Consider the following 19,106-nt stretch of genomic DNA (forward strand, 5'->3'; position numbering starts at 1 on the left):
GGAGCGATGCTGTGGCCCTAGGCTCTCATATGATGTTGGCGCCGGTGAGCGTAGTTCCCTTTCCCAATGATTTCCCTGCGGTGGGCTTTGGTAAGCTCACTTCAGATATATACCGTTAAAGTGGACTATAGGACGCACTACCAGTTATTTTATTTTTAATTTTCCTATTTTCTACCCCAAAATTTGGGGTGCGTCTTATGGTCCAGTGTGTTTTATAGTCCGCAAAATACGGAATGTGGGAAATATCTTTTTGCTTGAACCTTTCTGATACTGGCCGGCATCCTCAAAGAGTCATCCGACAATCACATTTTTCCATTTAATACTGCAGTAAGGGTTACAAGTAAGGATCCATCCTTTAAGGTTGGTAAATTAACTGTGCACTTTCAAATATATAAAGCTGTAGGGGTTCTAGTCAAATCAGTGAAATTTTGGATCTTCTCACAACTGACCTCATTTTAAAACTTCTAATTGATTGCTGATTTTAAAAATTATTGCCCATTCAGACAGTTTTTTTTCCTTTCAACCATGACAGCACACATGTGAGGGATCCGCCCATCAAGGACAGGAAACCTACTGAAATAAAAGTTTAGTTTCGTGTCCTTCATAGGGAACCTCATGCTATAGCAAGGACGGTAGAAGATCTCACTTAGCCAGACCTATCCTGGGGCCTGGAAGAATGGCTATGGGCTTGTAGCGCTGGCATCAGGTACTGGAAACGCCGCCGCTGGGAAAGTGGGGGGCACAAGCGACCGTGCGGGCTTACGCAGTGGTGACCCATGCCTTCTGGCATGACTCTAGCTGCCACACCGCCCTGGACTGCATTAGGGGTGCGCTGGAAGTTGACTTGCCTCGGTGCCATGGCGTGCTCCAATGACATTGCAGAAGCTGAGCACGCTGGGAAATGGCACTCCTAATGACGCGGCACCTGCCAATGACATCGCAGAATCGAGGAGCGCTTGGGGATGGCTCATCCCGATGTCTCAATGATATCATGCAGGGGAACTCATGACCTGGAAGTAAAGGAAATGCTTTCGGTGGGGCCGGAGGAGGCGTGCACAGGAAGGAGATACTGTAGTGGGCTCTCATTTAAAATGAGGTCTGACCACAGGTAGAGCACTTGTGCTCCAGCTGTCCTTCCTAGGTGCTATGGAGGATCAGCAGCAACAGCTACAGCAGCATGGACGCAGTGGTGGCAGTCACTCAAGCAGAAGCAACGGCAGACCCCGCCAGAGGAGCAGAGTGCCTCCGAATCTGGTACCCTTGTATCAGCGGGTGATGAGTGATCTATGTGAATGTTCACCTTGTAAATAAAGCCTCTTTCTTGTTATTTGTCACTAGGAAAGGCCTAAAAAAGCCAGCGCAAAAAGGAAAAATAATGTGACCTGTGTAGAACCCCGCTATTAGGTGACTGGCAGAAAAAGCTCTCTTCAGCCTGTACACAAAAAACATTTGTGAGGAAATGCCCGTCTTTGCCATAAGTTTAAAATCAGTCATCAGGGCAGATTTTAAAGGTCCCCTAAAATTTTTTATGTGGAAACGAAAGAAGAGTTCTATACAATTATCCTTTAATTCTGATAATTCCTTAAGATGCTGTGAACCTTAGGGAATCCAAATCCGAAACCTCCTCCTCTTCACCTTCTGATAGCGGTAAGGGGGGTATGGAGGATACAGACAAGCTGATTAAGGCCAATAGAACAACCATGGGCCTTAAGGAGGAGAAAACCACAAAGTCCATAGAGGACTTTATGTTTGGAGGATTAGAACAGAGGAAAAGACGCACATTTCCAGTTAATAAGATACACATGCTTATTAAGAAAGAGGGGAAAAAGCCAGAGAAGAGAGACACTCTACCCTCATCTTCAAAAAGGAGATACCCCTTTGAAGAAAAATATATGTAATTATGAGACAAAATTCTAAAAATAGATGTGGCGGTGGCAAAGTCTTCAAAAAAAAAAAAATCTGCCCTGACCTATGAAGACACAGGAGTTCTGAGGAACCCTCTAGATAAGAAGGCAGAGTCACACCTGGGAGGCCGCGGCAGGTGCTTTAAAACCAGCGATTGCAGGGAACTGTACTGCTCACTCATTAATGATCTGGTTACCGCAACTGGAATACCAGTTTAAAAACAAGACCTCGAGAGAGAAAACTTTGACCAACTTACCATTGATGCAAGGTGCTGCAACCTGAATTCAGTGAGACTAGCAGCCAGATCAGCAGGTCTCTGTAACGCAGCTCTGCGAGTATTGTGACTGAAGAGCTGGCCAGGAGATTTTCAATCAAAGAACAAGCTATGTTCTGTCCCTTGTGACGAGCAATTCCTCTTCGGTCAAATGTTAGATGACATGCTAGAAAAGAATGGGGATAAAAAAAAAAGGATTTCCCACTTTTTCTATGCAAAATTTTAAGAAGAAAATATGGTTGTGGAAGACCCCCAGGAGATCAAATGAGATGAGGATAAGAATAGGAAAAATCCAGGTTTTATTCTCAGAGGCTCCACTTCGGGGGAGGGTGGGGTCTTCACAATGACGCCGTTACGCAAGTATGGTGAAAGCTTTTCCTCTTTATCAATGCCTGGGAAAAGATCTAATCCAGAAGATGAATATTGGGAATAATAAGAACAGGTCTGAAATTAGAATTTCAAAATATCCCTCAGCAGACCTCCATGTTGACCCTCCCCAGGAAGTCATCAGAGGAACAAGTAGCAATGGTCAGAAGTTTGAGGTCTAGTCCAGAAACTAATTCTTGGTGAAGTAACAGTGGAAGAAAAAGAAAGGGATTCTATTTCCCCCTTTTGTTTGTCTGGATGGTACATTCAGGACTATCATAAATTTAAGTAATCTAAACAGATTTCTAAAGTATCGACCCTTTAAAATAGAATCAATAAACACTGCCTTAAAACTTCTATTTCCAAACTGCTGCATGATTGTTCTAGACTTAAAAGACGCATACTACCATGTCCCGATACACACAGAGCATCGAAAATTTCTGAGGGTTGCTTTGTTTATGCAGGGGGAAATAAAGCTCTTTCAGTTCAAAGCCCTGCCCTTCGGTCTATCTATGGCTCCAAGAGTTTTCAACAAGGTTATAGCCGAGATTTCAGCATACGTTTTGGTTCAAAATACTCTGATTGTTCCATATCTGGATGACGCCCTCATTGTTGGAAGGTCGGCAGAATATTGCAAGGCACAGCTAGAAGGAGTAAGAAATATCTTAGAGGAACTGGGCTGGATAATGAATATACAGAAATCAAAACTAAAGCTGGTAAAAGTCCAGTCCTTTTTAGGTCTCATTTTAAACTGTGTGAGCCAGGCTTGTTGTCTTTCTTTCCTTCGAGAAGAAAAGGTAATATCCCCGATGTCAGCATTAGTGGATTATCCGGAAATGACGTTGAGGGAGACTATGACTTCCTGTATCAGGAGCAGTGTCATGGGCTCATCTACATACCAGACAGTTTCAATGGCAGATATGGTCAGCCCAAAAACTGTTAGGTGGGTGTTTAGAAGGGAAAGTAAAGCTTTCTTCTGTAACAATAGACTCCCTCTCCTGGTGGCTAGTCCTAGGAAATCTGTCATCCAGCGTTCCATGGATGTCTCGAATCAACGACATCATTACCGCAGATGCAAGCATGACCGGTTGGGGGGCACATTTGAGAGATTGTACAGTACAAGGTCCTTGGTCAGTATACAAGAAAAAAGTTCTTCCAAAATTAAGGAGCTTCTGGCAGTAGAGAAAGCTTTAAAAAAGTTCCTTACCTCTCTCTCCTGGGCCATCTGCATTCTTTCTGATAAAGATCTACAGTGGCATATATCAATCATCAAGGGGGAAAATATCTCACATCCTGATGAAAGCAGCGGAGTGCCTTTTCCAGCTAGCAGAGCAGCAGCTTCTCTCCCTGACGGCATTACACTTAAAGTGGAAGGAGAACAACAGGGCAGACATCCTAAGTCTCAACCAACTGAAGCAAGGGGAATGGGCCCTGAATCCAGAAGTTTTTCAGGGGGTAGTAGATCTATGGGGGCTCCCAGATATAGATCTGTTCACCAACAAACAGAACAGGAAGGTGGAAAAATTCTGCTCTCTAAACCCAAAAGAAGGCCCTTGTTCAGTAGACGCCCTTCAGATTCCAATAGATTTTGGGCTGGTGTATGTGTTTCCCCCAATAGTAATGATTCCAGCAGTTCTGAAGAAGATTAGGGAGGATCACGCAAGCGTAATATCCATAACCTGATTTTGGACAAAAAGACCATGTTTTTCCTGAATGAGGCTAATGTCCTTTTCCGATCCTTGGATTTTGCCAGAGATCCTGGATCTACTCACTCAGGGTCCAATCTGTCATTCCCAGGTGATAGGTTTCCATCTGACATCATGGAATTTGAAAGGTCACTATTGATGCAGAAGGGATTTTCCCCAGGTTTAATAGGAAGAGTAGGAAACTGGTAACCCCAACAATTTATGGCAGAACTTGGGAAAAAATGTTTTATCTCTTCGGGAGAAAAATTGGGGGTTAGGTTCCAATAAAAGCTATTTAGGAATTTCTCCCGAAAGGACTAGAGCTGGGGTTAGCTTCTTGCACCCATAAAGTTCAAATATCAGCTTTAGGAGCATTGTATAATTATAATTTGGTAGCTAATAGGTGGATATCTAGGTTCATTAGGTCCTGTGATAGGTCTAGGCCGGTTCTCGATCCGAGAATTCCTCCTTGGGGTGTGAATTTAGTTCTAGAAGCGCTGACCAAAAGTCAGTTTGAACCATTGTGTTAGTGATCTATTAAGAACCTTACTTTAAAATAATTCTGGTAGCATTTGTAACATACCTGGCGGCGTCCTTGCATAGTGGTCCATCTCCCACTGTGCAAGAGCGCGCACTTGATCTCCTGTCCAGAATGTCTCTCTGGCTTCCCTCCATGCTGTCTGTTTGTGTCTGTTTCTGCTACTTAAGGGCGGCGCCCGATCACTTCCTGCTTTTTGTACCTGCTGTGGGTCACACCCCTTGTGCGTCCTCAGCCTATTGCTGTTTGTCACCTGGTATATAACCCAGCTGCAGCAATCAATCCCTGCCTGAGCATAGTGTTTCATTCAGTGTGTGCTTGCACTCTGAAGGTGCCAGGTCCCGTTCTGTGTTCTCTTGTCTGCCTATCCTGGAGGCTGTATTTCCAGGCCTGTCTGAACACGCTCCTAGCCTGTTCCTCCTGCCTTCTAGGGGCCGATTACCTAGACCCGCTCCTGTATCTTGTCTGTCCTGTCTGAACACGCTCCTAGCCTGTTCCTCCCGCCTTCTAGGGGCCGATTACCTAGACCCGCTCCTGTATCTTGTCTGTCCTGTCTGAACACGCTCCTTGCCTGTTCGTCCTGCCTCTCTGGGGGCCGTATTCCCAGACCCGCTCCTGTATTCCGCTGCAGTGTCGGTCTCCTCCGTACACTCAGTTCCAGTCGGAACTCTCTCCTATCCTTTACCTGTTTTGCCTCTATGTCCGTTCCCTTCCTTTTTCTGCAGAGTCTGAACTCGTACCTAACTCCTGCTTGTTGTCTCTGTACTCCCGTTTGTGAGTTTGTGGTCCACTCGCTACTTCACTGCAAGTACCCTGTGGGTATCTGGCTCTGCCTTTCCCTTCCTGTCTGTTCCGTGTGAACAGAGCCCTGTCCCCCCTGCTCACCGCTCCGGCGGTTCTAGCCTGCTCTGACTCCTTTGCTCACCGCTCCGGCGATTCTAGCCTGCTCTGACTCCTTTGCTCACCGCTCCGGCGGTTCTAGCCTGCTCTGACTCCTTTGCTCACCGCTCCGGCGGTTCTAGCCTGCTCTGACTCCTTTGCTCACCGCTCCGGCGGTTCTAGCCTGCTCTGACTCCTTTGCTCACCGCTCCGGCGGTTCTAGCCTGCTCTGACTCCTTTGCTCACCGCTCCGGCGGTTCTAGCCTGCTCTGACTCCTTTGCTCACCGCTCCGGCGGTTCTAGCCTGCTCTGACTCCTTTGCTCACCGCTCCGGCGGTTCTAGCCTGCTCTGACTCCTTTGCTCACCGCTCCGGCGGTTCTAGCCTGCTCTGACTCCTTTGCTCACCGCTCCGGCAGTTCTAGCCTGCTCTGACTCCTTTGCTCACCGCTTCAGCGGTTCTAGCCTGCTCTGACTCCTTGCTTACCGCTCCGGCGGTTCTAGCCTGCTCTGACTCCTTTGCTCGCTGCTCCGGCAGCCTTGCTCCGCTCTGACCCTTTTGCTCACTGCTCCGGCAGTCTTGCTCCACTCTTGCTCACCGCTCCAGGCGGTCTCGTCCTGCTTTACTCTTGCTCACTGCTCCGGCAGTCTCGCTCAGCTCTGACCCTTTGCTCACCGCTCCTGGTGGCCTTGTCCTGCCCTGTTCTCGCTCACCTCTCTGGGCGGCCTCACTCTGCTGTGTTTGTCCGCCACATCTGTGGTTCTGTTCCAGAGTCCCAGTGTGTACTGGGTCCTATCCCGCCAATGTCCCTACCTGCTAGTGCCTCCCTGTCTGCACTCTAGCTGTGCTTGCCTGTACCCCTCTGCCTGTATTGTTCCAGAGTCCCAGTGTGTACTGGGTCCTATCCCGCCAGTGTTCCTACCTGCTAGTGCCTCCCTGTCTGCACTCTAGCTGTGCTTGCCTGTACCCCCCTGCCTGCATACCCGCCTGCCTGCATACCAGTCGTGCCTGCCTATACCCACCAGTCAGTGCGCCAGCCTAACCAGTCTGTTCCTGTGTTCCCCTGTGTGGGTCAACAGCCGTGTCCGGGGGTCTGTCCTGGAGTAGCACCTGGTCCCTCTGCTCGGTTCCTCCTTGGTGCACTGGCGTCGTATGCCGTCGTGCGACCCTGGTCGGATCGGGTGAATACCTAGTTACGCCCCTCCAGGCAATCACTCTCCGGCACGGTCCAGTGGAATCACTCGCACACGCCGCTCAGCCCGGGCGTGTGCATTACAGCATTGACCTCGGCCCATAGGGTGAGCGATATTCAAGCCTTATTAATTAATTCCCCATATATCAGGTTTTTGTGGTTAGAATCTTGTTGAAACCAGATCTGGCCTATCTCCCAAAAGTAGCCATCAGGTTTCATAGAAGTCAGGAAATTGTGCTCTCCTCTTTCTGTAATAATCCTAGGAACCCAAAAGAAAATAAATTCCACAGATTATATGTCAGGGTGACATTGATTATATGTCAGTGCCGGAAGTGCCAGTCATTGTTTGTCGCCTTCCAGGGTTATAGGAAGGGGTTTCAAATGTTGAAAAGTACTGTAGCAAGATGAATTGGAGAAGCCATTAGGTTATCTTATTCCGGCAGTGATATTCCAGCTCCAGAGGGCATAAAAGCTCGTTCCACAAGAGCTGTCGTAACCTCTTGGGAGGTGAAGACTGATGTATCCATCGACCAAATATGAAAGGCTGCAGCATGGTCTTCACCTTCAACATTCTTTGATCTATCTTCCTCTGCTGACCTAACCTTTGGTAGAAGGGTGCTGCAAGCAGTGGTCCCTCCCTAAGGTGAATTAGTTTCTCTCTAAATCTCTCAGGTGTGATGTTATGGGTGAAAGTAATATGCTAAATTTACTTACTGGTAATGTTTTTCCAGAGCCCATGACGGCACCCTTATATTCCCCCCCCCATACCCCTCCTATCATTGTGTTTGGTGTTCACTATAGAAGTTAAGTTTAAGTTAAGTGAGATGGTAAATTTGGTCTTTGGTTTGTAAATATAATTCTCTTGGAAGTTCTCTCAGGTTCTATAACCCAACTGATAAAGGGTAGAAGTGCTGCCCTTTTATTTCAGTAGGTTACCTGTCCTTAATGGGCGGATCCCTCTCTCTAAGGTGTGCTGTCATGGGCTCTGGAAAAACCAATTACCGGTAAGTAATTTTAGTTTTTTTTTTTTTTTCAAATTGTTTTTACTCTCAATGCTCAAAATAGGGGGGAGAAAAAATCTGATATTGATGACTAGCCAAAATCTGTGCTGCAAGCCTTTAACCATCCTAAAGGGTTACTTATGCTCCTCTCATTTCCGCATCCGGAGGTAAATGGGGAAGGTGACATCTCATCTACTGATCGGGAATGCATACTGCCAGGTATCAGTAGGCATGTTGTCAGTTAACCCCTCACCTGCCAATGTAGAAGTGAGCCTAGCAGGATGGAGCCTTTACATTCTGCTTTCCTATTGCTCCAGTGTTTCATTACCGAGATTCCAACAGAACATTTTTTCTGGAGGTCGTAGCCTCTTCAGTTGCAGTAGATGCTGTTTGATACATAAAACAAGGAATAGTATAAGAGTTCGTCCTCTTCGGCACAGATCACACGTTGCATGCAGTTTAGAACATTCTTCCCAATGTAGTGACAATCCCTCTTTCACTTCTCTTGGTAGTAAATTCACAGGACTAAAAGCTCCCAAACACATTAGATGTCTCCCGGCCAAAAGATCATTCATTCGATCCCCATTTCTCCTGACATCTCCATAGATAGGAACACACAGCTCGGCCAAGTGTTCCATTGTTCTCGATGAGAGAGCTGTTTCCAGACTTCTCTGGCAGCGGTGTATTTCCTTGAAAACAAAAGTAGCGGGAAATTCAACAGGCTGGAGTTCTTTACTTACTCAACATCCTGATGTCAGGAGGTCCCTATACGCATTAGACAGCAAGCAAATCCCACTAAAATATTGATGGGTTTGGCTGACTGTAGCCTTATGATACTTGACCTAAAAGGGGTCGTCCCACAAACAAAGTACATTTTGATAAAAAAAAAATAATAAGTTCCACAATTGGATGTGTGGAAAAAAAATGTTCCTGTGCTGAGATAATCTTATAAATTGGCCCCTGCTATGTACTATATAATGGCTGTGTCTGACCGTACAGGAACATGGTCTGATCATACCACAGCTCCTGGGCAGGGGAGGAAACATAAGCGAGTATATAGACGACACAGTAAGGGCTCGCAGCAGGACTGGTGACTCAACAGAAACACTAGCTACTATGATAAAAGAGGCAGGGAAATGTGTTACCTCACAGAAATAAGCAGCATTTTACCTGTGGCACCACTTTGTAATGGGGATAAAAGTGCCTCGTCATGGATAAGAAATCATTGTTCTGCTGATCAACCCGATCCAAATGGTTAACCTTTCACTGATCAGTAAGTTTTTACCTATCACCTATCCAAAAGAGTTGTTCAATTAAAAGAATTTAATACGGGTTATGTTTTTGGCAGATGACTGTTCCAGGAGATTACAACGACATCAGATATCTTCAGATTTCAAAGCAGAAGATGACGGCATAACACAACATACATATGAGGAGCAAAGCAAAGATCTACCGTCTGAACATTTTAAACAGGTCTGATCAAAGACTGTTAAGCAAACTAAAAATCATAAAAGGGTGATAAAGAGCAAACAACCCACCCGCTAAAGAAACCATATTCATGTTCAGAATGCAAGAAATGTTTTTATCAGAAATAACTTCTTGTTACACTTTAGAGAAGTCACACAGGGGAGAAGCCATATTCATGCCCAGAATGTGGGAATGTTTTCATCACAAATCATAGCTTAGAAGACATGTAAGAAATCTTTCAGCGTCAGACTGCTCTTGTTCTCCATCAGAAAATTCAGATTGGGTAGAAGCCATTTTCATGGTCACATTGTGGAAATAGTTTTAAACTGAATTCACATGTTAGACATCAGAGAAGTCACAGGGGAGAAACCATTTATATGTTCAGAATGAGAAACATTTCAGTTTTAAAGGGAATCTGTCGCCAGGTTTTTGCTACCTCATCTGAGAGCAGCATGATGTAGGACAAGAGACCCTGATTCCAATGATGTATCATTTAGGTAAGTAGCAGGAATTTCGGCACATCCATCCATTGATAAAAATTTTTTTTACTTTTAGTGTTCTATTAAAATACAAAAATAAAAAAATTAAAGCAAGAAACTTTAAAAAGTTTTTAAATCTTCTTGCTTTATTTTAACTTTTTGTATTTTAATGGGCCTCTAATAAAGTCAACGGGTGGATGTGCCGAAATTCCTTCTTCTTACCTGTTTGTCCTATTCCTGCCAGCTGAATATGGCACCCTCCGTCTGATGCATGGATTACATTATTTAGCAGCGCTGGTGAGCTTTTTTTCCTTTCTACTCTTGATGTATCAGTTATTGGGTGCAGCAGCTGTGACACAATCAGAGTTTTTCGATGTCGCTTGTAGTAGAGCTCAGAAAGCTAATCCCCCTCACTACAGCTTTCTGTGTACATTGTCCATTCACAGTGTAAAAACATGGGGTCTTCTGTGGGTGTAAAGCCCCCGTCTCACATAGCGAGATCGCTAGTGAGATCGCTGCTGAGTCACGGGTTTGGTGACGCAACAGCGACCTCACCAGCGATGTCGCTATGTGTGACACTTTGCAACGATCAGGCCCCTGCTGTGAGGTCGCTGATCGCTGCAAAGTGTCCTGGACCATTTTTTGGTCGTTGCTCTCCCGCTGGTCAGCACACATCGCTGTGTGTGACCAGCGGGAGCAGCGATCAGGCTGGTAACTATGGTAAACATCGGGTTACTAGGGGCACACGCACACCTAGTAATCCGTTGTTTATCATGGTTACGAGCCTGCTAAAGTGAGCCGTAACCTCCCTGCCTGTTTGACAGCTCACCAGCGACCACATAGCGACGCAGCAACGATCCCTGACAGGTCGTGTCGTTGTCGGGATCTTTGCAGCGTCGCTAAGTGTGACGGGGCCTTAATACTACTCAGACAACACAGGGTGAGGGTAAAACAGTGTGGCAATACTTAATTGAATCACAATACAGGCAATAAACAGGACAGTCCCAGCAAATACCCAAGATGGTACAACATTACACAGTCCTCACCCTTCCGCTGGCCCGCCTGGGATAGAACACCTGCGACTTTGGGACTTCTAGGGCCAACTACCTCAACCAGTGGCCACGCACTTCTGGCTGGCCCCCTCAGAGAGAAGGTAGCGGCAAGCTTAAGAAGCTGGAAGTCCATCAAAGTACAAGGCCAGGAGACCCGAGGGTCCCACCCTGGCCTCTGAGAGTTTCCATGGGGCCAGATGACCGGCCGGTCCCAATCTGGCTTCTCCGAATGTTTCTGAGGGTCCCACCTGGCAACCCAAAACAACATATCCATGGGGCCAGGTGACTTCATCGTCCCAACTTGGTCTCCCCAAATGTATGCATGGGCTCTCTGATGGTCAGTGGAGCAGATCCGTATCTTTTCAGTCAGGGCCATATACCCTTTGACTGGAATCATATAGAATCCAAATCTGTGCCTCTTTGGTTAAAGCCATGCTTCCAAGCTGGTGGTCTGAGAGAGTCTGATCTTTGATTATCCTTGTAGCAGGATAGAAAAACCCTATTTATATTTACATATGTGGCTAAGGTCATCAGTCACAGGTCGGGAAGGGGGGGGGGGTGTAGCACTGAAGTCTCATTGAGCATTTAATGATTTTGCATAGTTTGTCCTCCTGTTTTGTCATCAGGGTCCACACAATGTTTTTTTTGTTTTTTTTTTAAATCAGATAAATTTTTATTCATTTAAAGATAGAATAATAAAATACAACTTCAGTACAATAATTTCCCACTTTCTTATTATCAAAAAGAACCCCTCAACCACCCCCCCTCCCCTTTTACGGACGACAATAAACCTTTATCGTTATATAAAATATGGTTCAACATCTTATAACCATTACAATGTATTTTATAATGTAATGTAATCACCGGATTCTTTCCTCCAAAAGCATTAACACACCTTTCATGGTGCCCATAGGTTGTCACTGAGTTTGGCGGTTTTCCTTTTTAAATAAATTTTTTCCTCCATCCGTACCACATAATCCACCTGCCTTATATACTCCTGTCTAGAGGGAGGCTCCGTTCGCACCCAATACCTAGCTATTACTTTCCTAGCTGCATATGAGTCTGGCGATAGCCAGTTTTGCGACATCATTCCCCACAAGTTCCTCCACATATCCCAGCAAGCAAACCACTGGATTCCTAGGAATTATACAATGATACCGTCCTTCAATTAGGCCAGCTACTTCAGACCAATAGTTTGCAAGCTTTGGGCAATTCCACATAACATGTAGTATACGGGCAGTTTCTGACCCACATCTTGGGCAGTCCGAATTCTCCCGTACCCCTATCCTGAACAAAACATCAGGTGATCTATATGCTCTATGTACAAGAAGTAGTTGGGACATTCTGGCAGGTTCATTTAGAGACCACCTAGGGATATATTCCAAAATGGACTCCCACCTGTCATCTTCAATGGTACCAACATCTGCTTCCCACCTTTCTCTCGCCAAGACCGGATAGTTCAATAGAAAGGTGTGAAGCAGATCAGCATAAACCTTAGATATGACGCCTGCTGTACATCCCCCCATACAAATATAGTCAATAACGATATCCTTTTGAACAGACAGGTTCCTGATTTTCCTTTGCTTAATAAACGCATGCTTAACCTGTGTATACTGATAGCTGTGTCTGTCCAATAAATGAAATTCCTCTTTCAGCATCTCCAAGGTTTTGATGTTTTGGTTATCCATCAGTTGGTAAATGTACTGTATACCCCTTACCACCCATCCTCTCAGCTCTCCTATTTTATAAAGTTCACCTAAGTTTTCGTTATCCCAAATAGGAGTATACATAGACATTCCCACTATGCCTCTAATCTTCTTCACCCTCGTCCACAATTTATGGACTAAGCCACAGGTCGGGTATGACCTGCCTACCTTCCCAAAAAGTCCCGACTCTAGGCCCAATACCAATGGACTCTTTTTAAGATGAACTTCCAAAACCGCCTGGATAGTCCCCTTCACCGCCCTCAGTGCCCACCCTCTAATATGCTGGGACTGTGCTGCCAAAAAATATATCCACGGGTTTGGTAGGGCGAGACCCCCCTCTTCTTTCGGCCTCTGGAGAGTCTCCAGCTTAATCCTAGGTTGTCCTCCACCCCAAATCAGATCCCTAAATATTGAATTAATACGCTGGAACACCGACCGAGGAATCCACACAGGGGAGTTATGTAAAACATATAGCAATTTTGGCATCCGCACCATTTTAAGAAGATTAGTACGTCCCACCACCGAGAGGCGCATTTTGCTCCATGTAGATGCTTTATCTTTTAATTTCCCAATTATCGGGTATACATTCAACTGAAAGTACTCCTTTACTGGTAATGTTATTGTAATTCCAAGATATTTAAACTCTCGTACTAATTTAAGTTGTGTACGTTCCATCTGTTCAACATCTAAGCCATCTAGGGTATCTATTTCCATAATATGAGATTTATCCCAATTAATTTGTAGCCCAGACAACAGGCTAAATCTATTGATGATAGCTATTGCACCATGTAGTGACACCTGAGGGTCCTGTAGGAATAATAAAATATCATCTGCGTACAACGCTATCTTCTCCTCAACCATTCCATACCGAAATCCCTTTACCACGTCTGACTGTCTCATTACAGAAGCCAGTGGCTCTATGGCCGGGGCAAATAACAGCAGGGAAAGGGGGCAGCCCTGTCTGGTTCCTCTTGTCATATCAAATTTATCTGACCGTTCCCCATTTACTCTTACTCTAGCTACCGGGCGCGTATACAATAACTTTACCCAGGCCATGAAAACTGGACCAAATCCCATCAATTGGAGAACTCGCCAGAGATAGCTCCACTCCACACTATCAAAGGCTTTCTGTGTGTCCAGTGAGACCACAACTCTATGCCCAGCATTGTCAGCGGCCAATTGATGTTAAAAAAATAGTCGCCTCAAGTTAATGGCCGTTGATCTATCTGGCATAAAACCTGACTGATCTGAGTGTATAACACTAGAAACTACACGGCTTAGTCGGTTAGACAATACTTTAGCTAAGATTTTAATATCAGCCGGTAGTAGAGATATGGGTCTATACGAATCTGGCTGTGTCCGGTCCTTATCCGCCTTGGGCAAAACCACTACTGTAGCCTCCCGCATTGACTCTGGTAATTCTCCCACCTCCTGGGCCTCCAGAAACACATCCTTCAATTTTGGCAATAGTACATCTCTAAAATGTTTATAAAATTCTGTTGGTAGGCCATCCTCTCCTGGGGCTTTATTATTTGCCATTGAAGCCAGAGCTTCCTCCATCTCCTCCGCATTCAGGGGGCCTTCCAAGCTATCCCTAGCCTCCTCACTAAGTTTAGATATCTGGGTTCCCCTCAAGAATTGGTCTATATCATCTCCCGTATTACTTAACTTAGAATTATATAGATCACTATAGAAGTCCCTAAACACCCTCAAGATATCTCGCGTTTCAGTGACTAAGGTGCCAGTTGGATCCAGGAGACCATATATATATCCCAGTTCCCTCTGCGCTGTCACTATAATAGACAACAAGTGGCCAACTTTTTCACCTTTTTCATAAAAGGCAATTTTTTGAAATTCCCTCTTTTTTTCCCCACTGGCCAGAAATATTTTATCCACCCCTTTTTGAGCTTCCCTCATGATTTGTTGCGCCTCTACGGTGGGGTTAAGCACCAATTCCTCCTCTGCTCTCTTCAGCGCGGCCAATGCCTCTCTTTCCTCCATTCTGTTCTGATTCTTACATCTGTAGATATCTCGGATCAGTAAACCCCTAACATATGCCTTCATTGTGTCCCACACAGTTCCTATGGCTGTACTTCCCACGTTATTCTGGAAGAATTCCTCCACTTCTCCTGCTATTTTCTGAATATCCACCGTTTCCAGCCATACTGGGTGAACCTTCCATTCTTTCCGTCCACCGCCCCCACATATACCGAACCTCAGCTCCACCAGCAAGGGACTATGATCAGAGAGTATCCTAGGTAGATATTCAATATGCATAATGTTTCGGTCAATCATCCCATTTCCCAGTGCTAGGTCTATTCTAGACATAGAGCCGTGTGTCGAAGAGTAGCACGAGTATGTCCTCACTCCCACACGTCTCACTCTCCACAAATCTATCAGGCCCACCTCTGACACATACTTAGCAAAGGGTGTTTCCTCCTCTCTGTCATTTCTTCCCGGTTGCCTATTAGTTTTGTCCCAAATTTTATTCAATATGTTGTTAACATCTCCAATCAGCAACACAGGAATCCCTGTCCAATGCCTCGTGAGCATTATAATCTCCTGCAGTTTCGTCCCAGTATATGGCGGTGGAAAATATACTGCCACCACGCAATATAATTTGCCATAAAGTCTGCAAACTAGAAAAATGTATTGTCCGTCTTTATCTATTTTAATCTCAACCTCCTCAAATGGAATCCCCGTATGCACCAGAATAGAAACCCCCCTTGCATATGAAGAGTAGGTAGAATGGTATGTTCTTTGAACCCACTTCCTCACTAAAAACCCAATTTTGTCCCTTGTCAGGTGTGTTTCCATAAGGCTGATAATGGAGGGCCCTCGATCTAAAATATTCTGCAGAATAGTGGCCAGTCTCTTACGGTCCGCCAAACCACGTATGTTCCAGCTTAATACCTTAACCATACCCGCCATTGTTTATCAGAATCAATATCTGTGTATATAACCACATCATACAGTGCCCCCCATGCCGTCCGCCCCCCCCCGGCTTTCTGCATGGCAGCTTTAATATTAGTACTTTCTGCTTGCACACCAGTAACCTGCTTTGACAGCTTAGTAAGCGTTTGTTTGCAATACGACACCACAGTGAACACATCTTTCAAAGTGGGTTCCCCCACAGCAGGATCAGCAGCAGACTCCACATTTTTGTCCTGCCCATCATCTCCAGAGCCATCAGCCTCACAGTCCACCGTACGTTTTGTACTCTCCTGATCCTCCATGTCATTTTCTGCCCCAGCCTCCCGCTCTGAGAGTCCAGCTTTATTATCACTTGCTTCCACCCTCGCAAACTTCTCCAGGCGTGCAGCAGCCAACATCCTCCTGGAGCACGCTGTGTTCTCTCTGGCCCCCTCCTCCTGAGCTATGGCGCCATCTTGGCACCTTCCTCCTCTTTCAGGGCCGGGGTCCCGCTGCCTGGTGCTGGTCATTACGGCAGTCTTGCTTTCCAGGAACGCTCCCCGGGATGACAGGAGACCTTCCCCCAGGATCCTACGGTACTTGAAAGGCTTTGCGGTGCCCTGGCTCAGCGCACACAGCTACGGTCTGCGGGAGAGTTCCAGACCGCGTCTTCTCACATCGCTGGCTAGGCCACGCCCCCCCACACAATGGTTAATCAACATATTTAGCAAGCTTTGTTCCACAGACCAATTGAAGACAACAATCAGGGTTATACAAATAGTATGACCTTCTTGACCAGCCACAGAAATACACATACATTTACATGTCAATATACACTATAGTGTTTATTTCTCTTGGCTTAACAAATCTAATCATCGGGCTGATTAAGATTTTAAGCTGTATCGTCACAGACAGTAAGCTGCTTATCAGAGGAGGGACCATCACCTAATCAGGGCTCACCTGCACTGTCGTCCCAGCAGTGATAAACCTTCATTCTATGGAAGAAACAGAGTACAGCCTAATAAGGGACACATCCCTGAAATCTGTGTTTCAGCTGCTACATTATGCTATCCTCAGATTACACAGCAAAAACCTGCTGACAGACTCCTTTTAATGAAAATCTTGTTGCACATCAGAGAATTTATACAGGGTTTGAGTTAGTTTTAATTTCAGAATAAGGGAAACATTAGAACATTAATTAAAATATCACAAAACAGAGAAGTAAAACTAATTAGCCATTTTCATGTTCAGTATATGGGAAACAATATAGCACTAAATCATATTTTGTTATATATCAGAGACCTTACACAGGGGAGAAGCCAATTTCATGTTCAGTGTGTGGAAAGTGCTTTACAAAGAAGTCAACTGGATACATATCAGAGAATTCACACAGGGGAGAAGCCATATTCATGCTGAGGATATGGGAAATGCTTTGACTGTTTAGGTAGCTTGAAAAGTCTGATACTGCAGTATTTTTTTCAATATGATGTTGGTTACCTCTGGCTTCTATCCGTCTTCCACTAGCCAGATAAGTTGAAGTTATTTGGACATTACAAGGCTGTGTTACATTACTGAAGACAAAACATGTTCAGTTGACTCCTAGGGGAACTCGAAATGTTCTACATATATTTTCCAGGCAATTTGAGTCTTAATATGTGAATTTACTCATTGCAGATCAAAATCTTGGGGAAAATTCTTCAAATTTTACTGGTAGTAAACATTTATATGTTATATCTCCTCATATGTTTCCTCTTATCACCAGTAATTCCTTATGATGTTACATCAGTTCATTTTCTTATTCAGGTCCCTACAATATCAGATCCTCTCAGTGGAGATCTTCTTTATAAGAGAACTTTCCTAATGGATATGGACAAGGACAAGATGGCGGAGAGGATATTACACCTCACCCTAGAGATCCTCTTCCGGCTTACTGGAGAGGTGAGAGATTCTGACGACGTCACATTATATCATTCTTATGTATGGGAATAACAGATGGACGGAACTGAAAAGGTGAGGACTCTGGAAATGTCTGTAGTGAGATTTATTAATGTGTCTCTCCATAACCAGGATTACACAGTAGTGAAGAAGACCTCTAGTGAGCGCTGTCAGGCCCCTGTGTCTGAGGGATGGGGAAGACCCCTGAGCCCAATCACAGGGCCCCCACCTCACCCCCTGATACATGAGGACATCAATGACCAGAAGATCCTAGATCTCACCTACAAGATGATTGAGCTGCTGACTGGAGAGGTGACACTGCTGTCAATGCTGTGAAATTATACAGTAATGCTATGAAGGGATCAGGGGGATGACGGTATCATTGTATGTGTCAGGTTCCTATAAGGTGTCAGGATGTCACTGTCTATTTCTCCATGGAGGAGTGGGAGTATTTAAAACGACACAAAGATCTGTACAAGGACGTCTTGATGGAGGTTCCCCAGCCCCTCACACCACCAGGTAATAGACAGGACTAAAAACACATGACCTATAATTATCTGTAAGTAAAGAATGAATTCAGTCCCTGTATGTGTTTCCTCCAGTTCTATCTAATAAGAGGACAACACCTGAGAGATGTCCCCGGCCTCTTTTACAGGACTGTAAGCAAGAAAATACTAACGTTCATGTGATAAGTGATGCGCTGTGTAAAGAAGAGATTCCTACAGATGACGACTCAAGTGAGTAGGAACCACTAAATGTAGAGAAGTCACAGATTCTACTTCCACATAGAAGCTATCGTGTCTCAATAGGATGGCTGAAACCCAGCTATCTAATTTTGAAATTGGGGAGGGATTTAATCTAGGAGAGTTCTGCAAAAGCCATTTCCACAGGTGAATAAACAGGAGCAACCTGTATCCCTTTACGACCTTGGGATTTTCCGATTTTGTATTTTAGTTTTTTGCTCCCCTTGTTCCCAGAGCCATAGCGTTTTTATTTTTTGGGCAATATGGCCGTGTGAGGGCTTATTTTTTGCGGGACGAGTTGTACTTTTAAACACCGTTACCAGTTTTACCATATCGTGTACTGGAAAACGGGGAAAAAATTCCAAGTGCTGTGAAATTGAAAAAAAATGCAATTCCACTATTGTTTTGTTTTCTTTTTTTTTTCCACGTTCACTGAATGCTAAAACCTACCATCGTTATTCTCCAGGTCATTACGAGTTCTTAGACACCAAACATGTATAGGTTCTTTTTTATTTAAGTAGTGAAAAAAAAATCCAAAGTTTGCTAAAAAAAAAACAAAAAACCTGGCACCATTTTCCAAGACCCGCAGCGTCTCCATTTTTTGGGATCTGGGGCCGGGTGAAGGCTTATTTTTTGCGCGCCGGGCTGACGTCTTTATTAATACCATTTTGGGGTAGATACGATGTTTTGATCGCCGTTATTGCATTTTATTGCAATGTTGCGGCGACCAAAAAAATGTAATTCTGGCGTTTGGAATTTTTTTCTCGTTACGCCGTTTACCGACCGGATTAATTCTTTTTTTATATTGATAGATCGGGCGATTCTGAACGCGGCGATACCAAATATGTGTATCTGGGATTTATTTTTTATTATTTTATTTTGAATGGGGGAAAAAGGGGGGTGATTTAAATTTTTTTAATTTTTTTTTAATATTTTTAAAAACATTTTTTTTACACTTTTTGCTTGCTACTA

The 19,106-nt window shown here is 44.7% G+C and overlaps 1 protein-coding gene across 7 annotated transcripts in view; it reads left to right on the plus strand.

Moving 5' to 3' along the window:
- Positions 1 to 19,106, plus strand: part of LOC141271900 (uncharacterized) — a 53,614-nt gene that overhangs the window by 18,819 nt on the left and 15,689 nt on the right. For all 7 annotated transcript variants that reach the window (XM_073682119.1, XM_073682116.1, XM_073682123.1 and 4 more), the window contains 5 exons: positions 9,188 to 9,312; positions 17,260 to 17,394; positions 17,524 to 17,703; positions 17,787 to 17,910; positions 17,994 to 18,128. In XM_073682119.1, the coding sequence (XP_073538220.1) occupies positions 9,188 to 9,312; positions 17,260 to 17,394; positions 17,524 to 17,703; positions 17,787 to 17,910; positions 17,994 to 18,128 (699 nt within the window). The remainder of the gene's footprint in view (positions 1 to 9,187; positions 9,313 to 17,259; positions 17,395 to 17,523; positions 17,704 to 17,786; positions 17,911 to 17,993; positions 18,129 to 19,106) is intronic.

The sequence above is a fragment of the Phyllobates terribilis genome, unplaced genomic scaffold, assembly GCF_046119375.1.
Source record: "Phyllobates terribilis strain yellow unplaced genomic scaffold, ASM4611937v1 Scaffold_5__5_contigs__length_657084704, whole genome shotgun sequence".
NCBI classification, from domain to species: Eukaryota; Metazoa; Chordata; class Amphibia; order Anura; family Dendrobatidae; genus Phyllobates; species Phyllobates terribilis.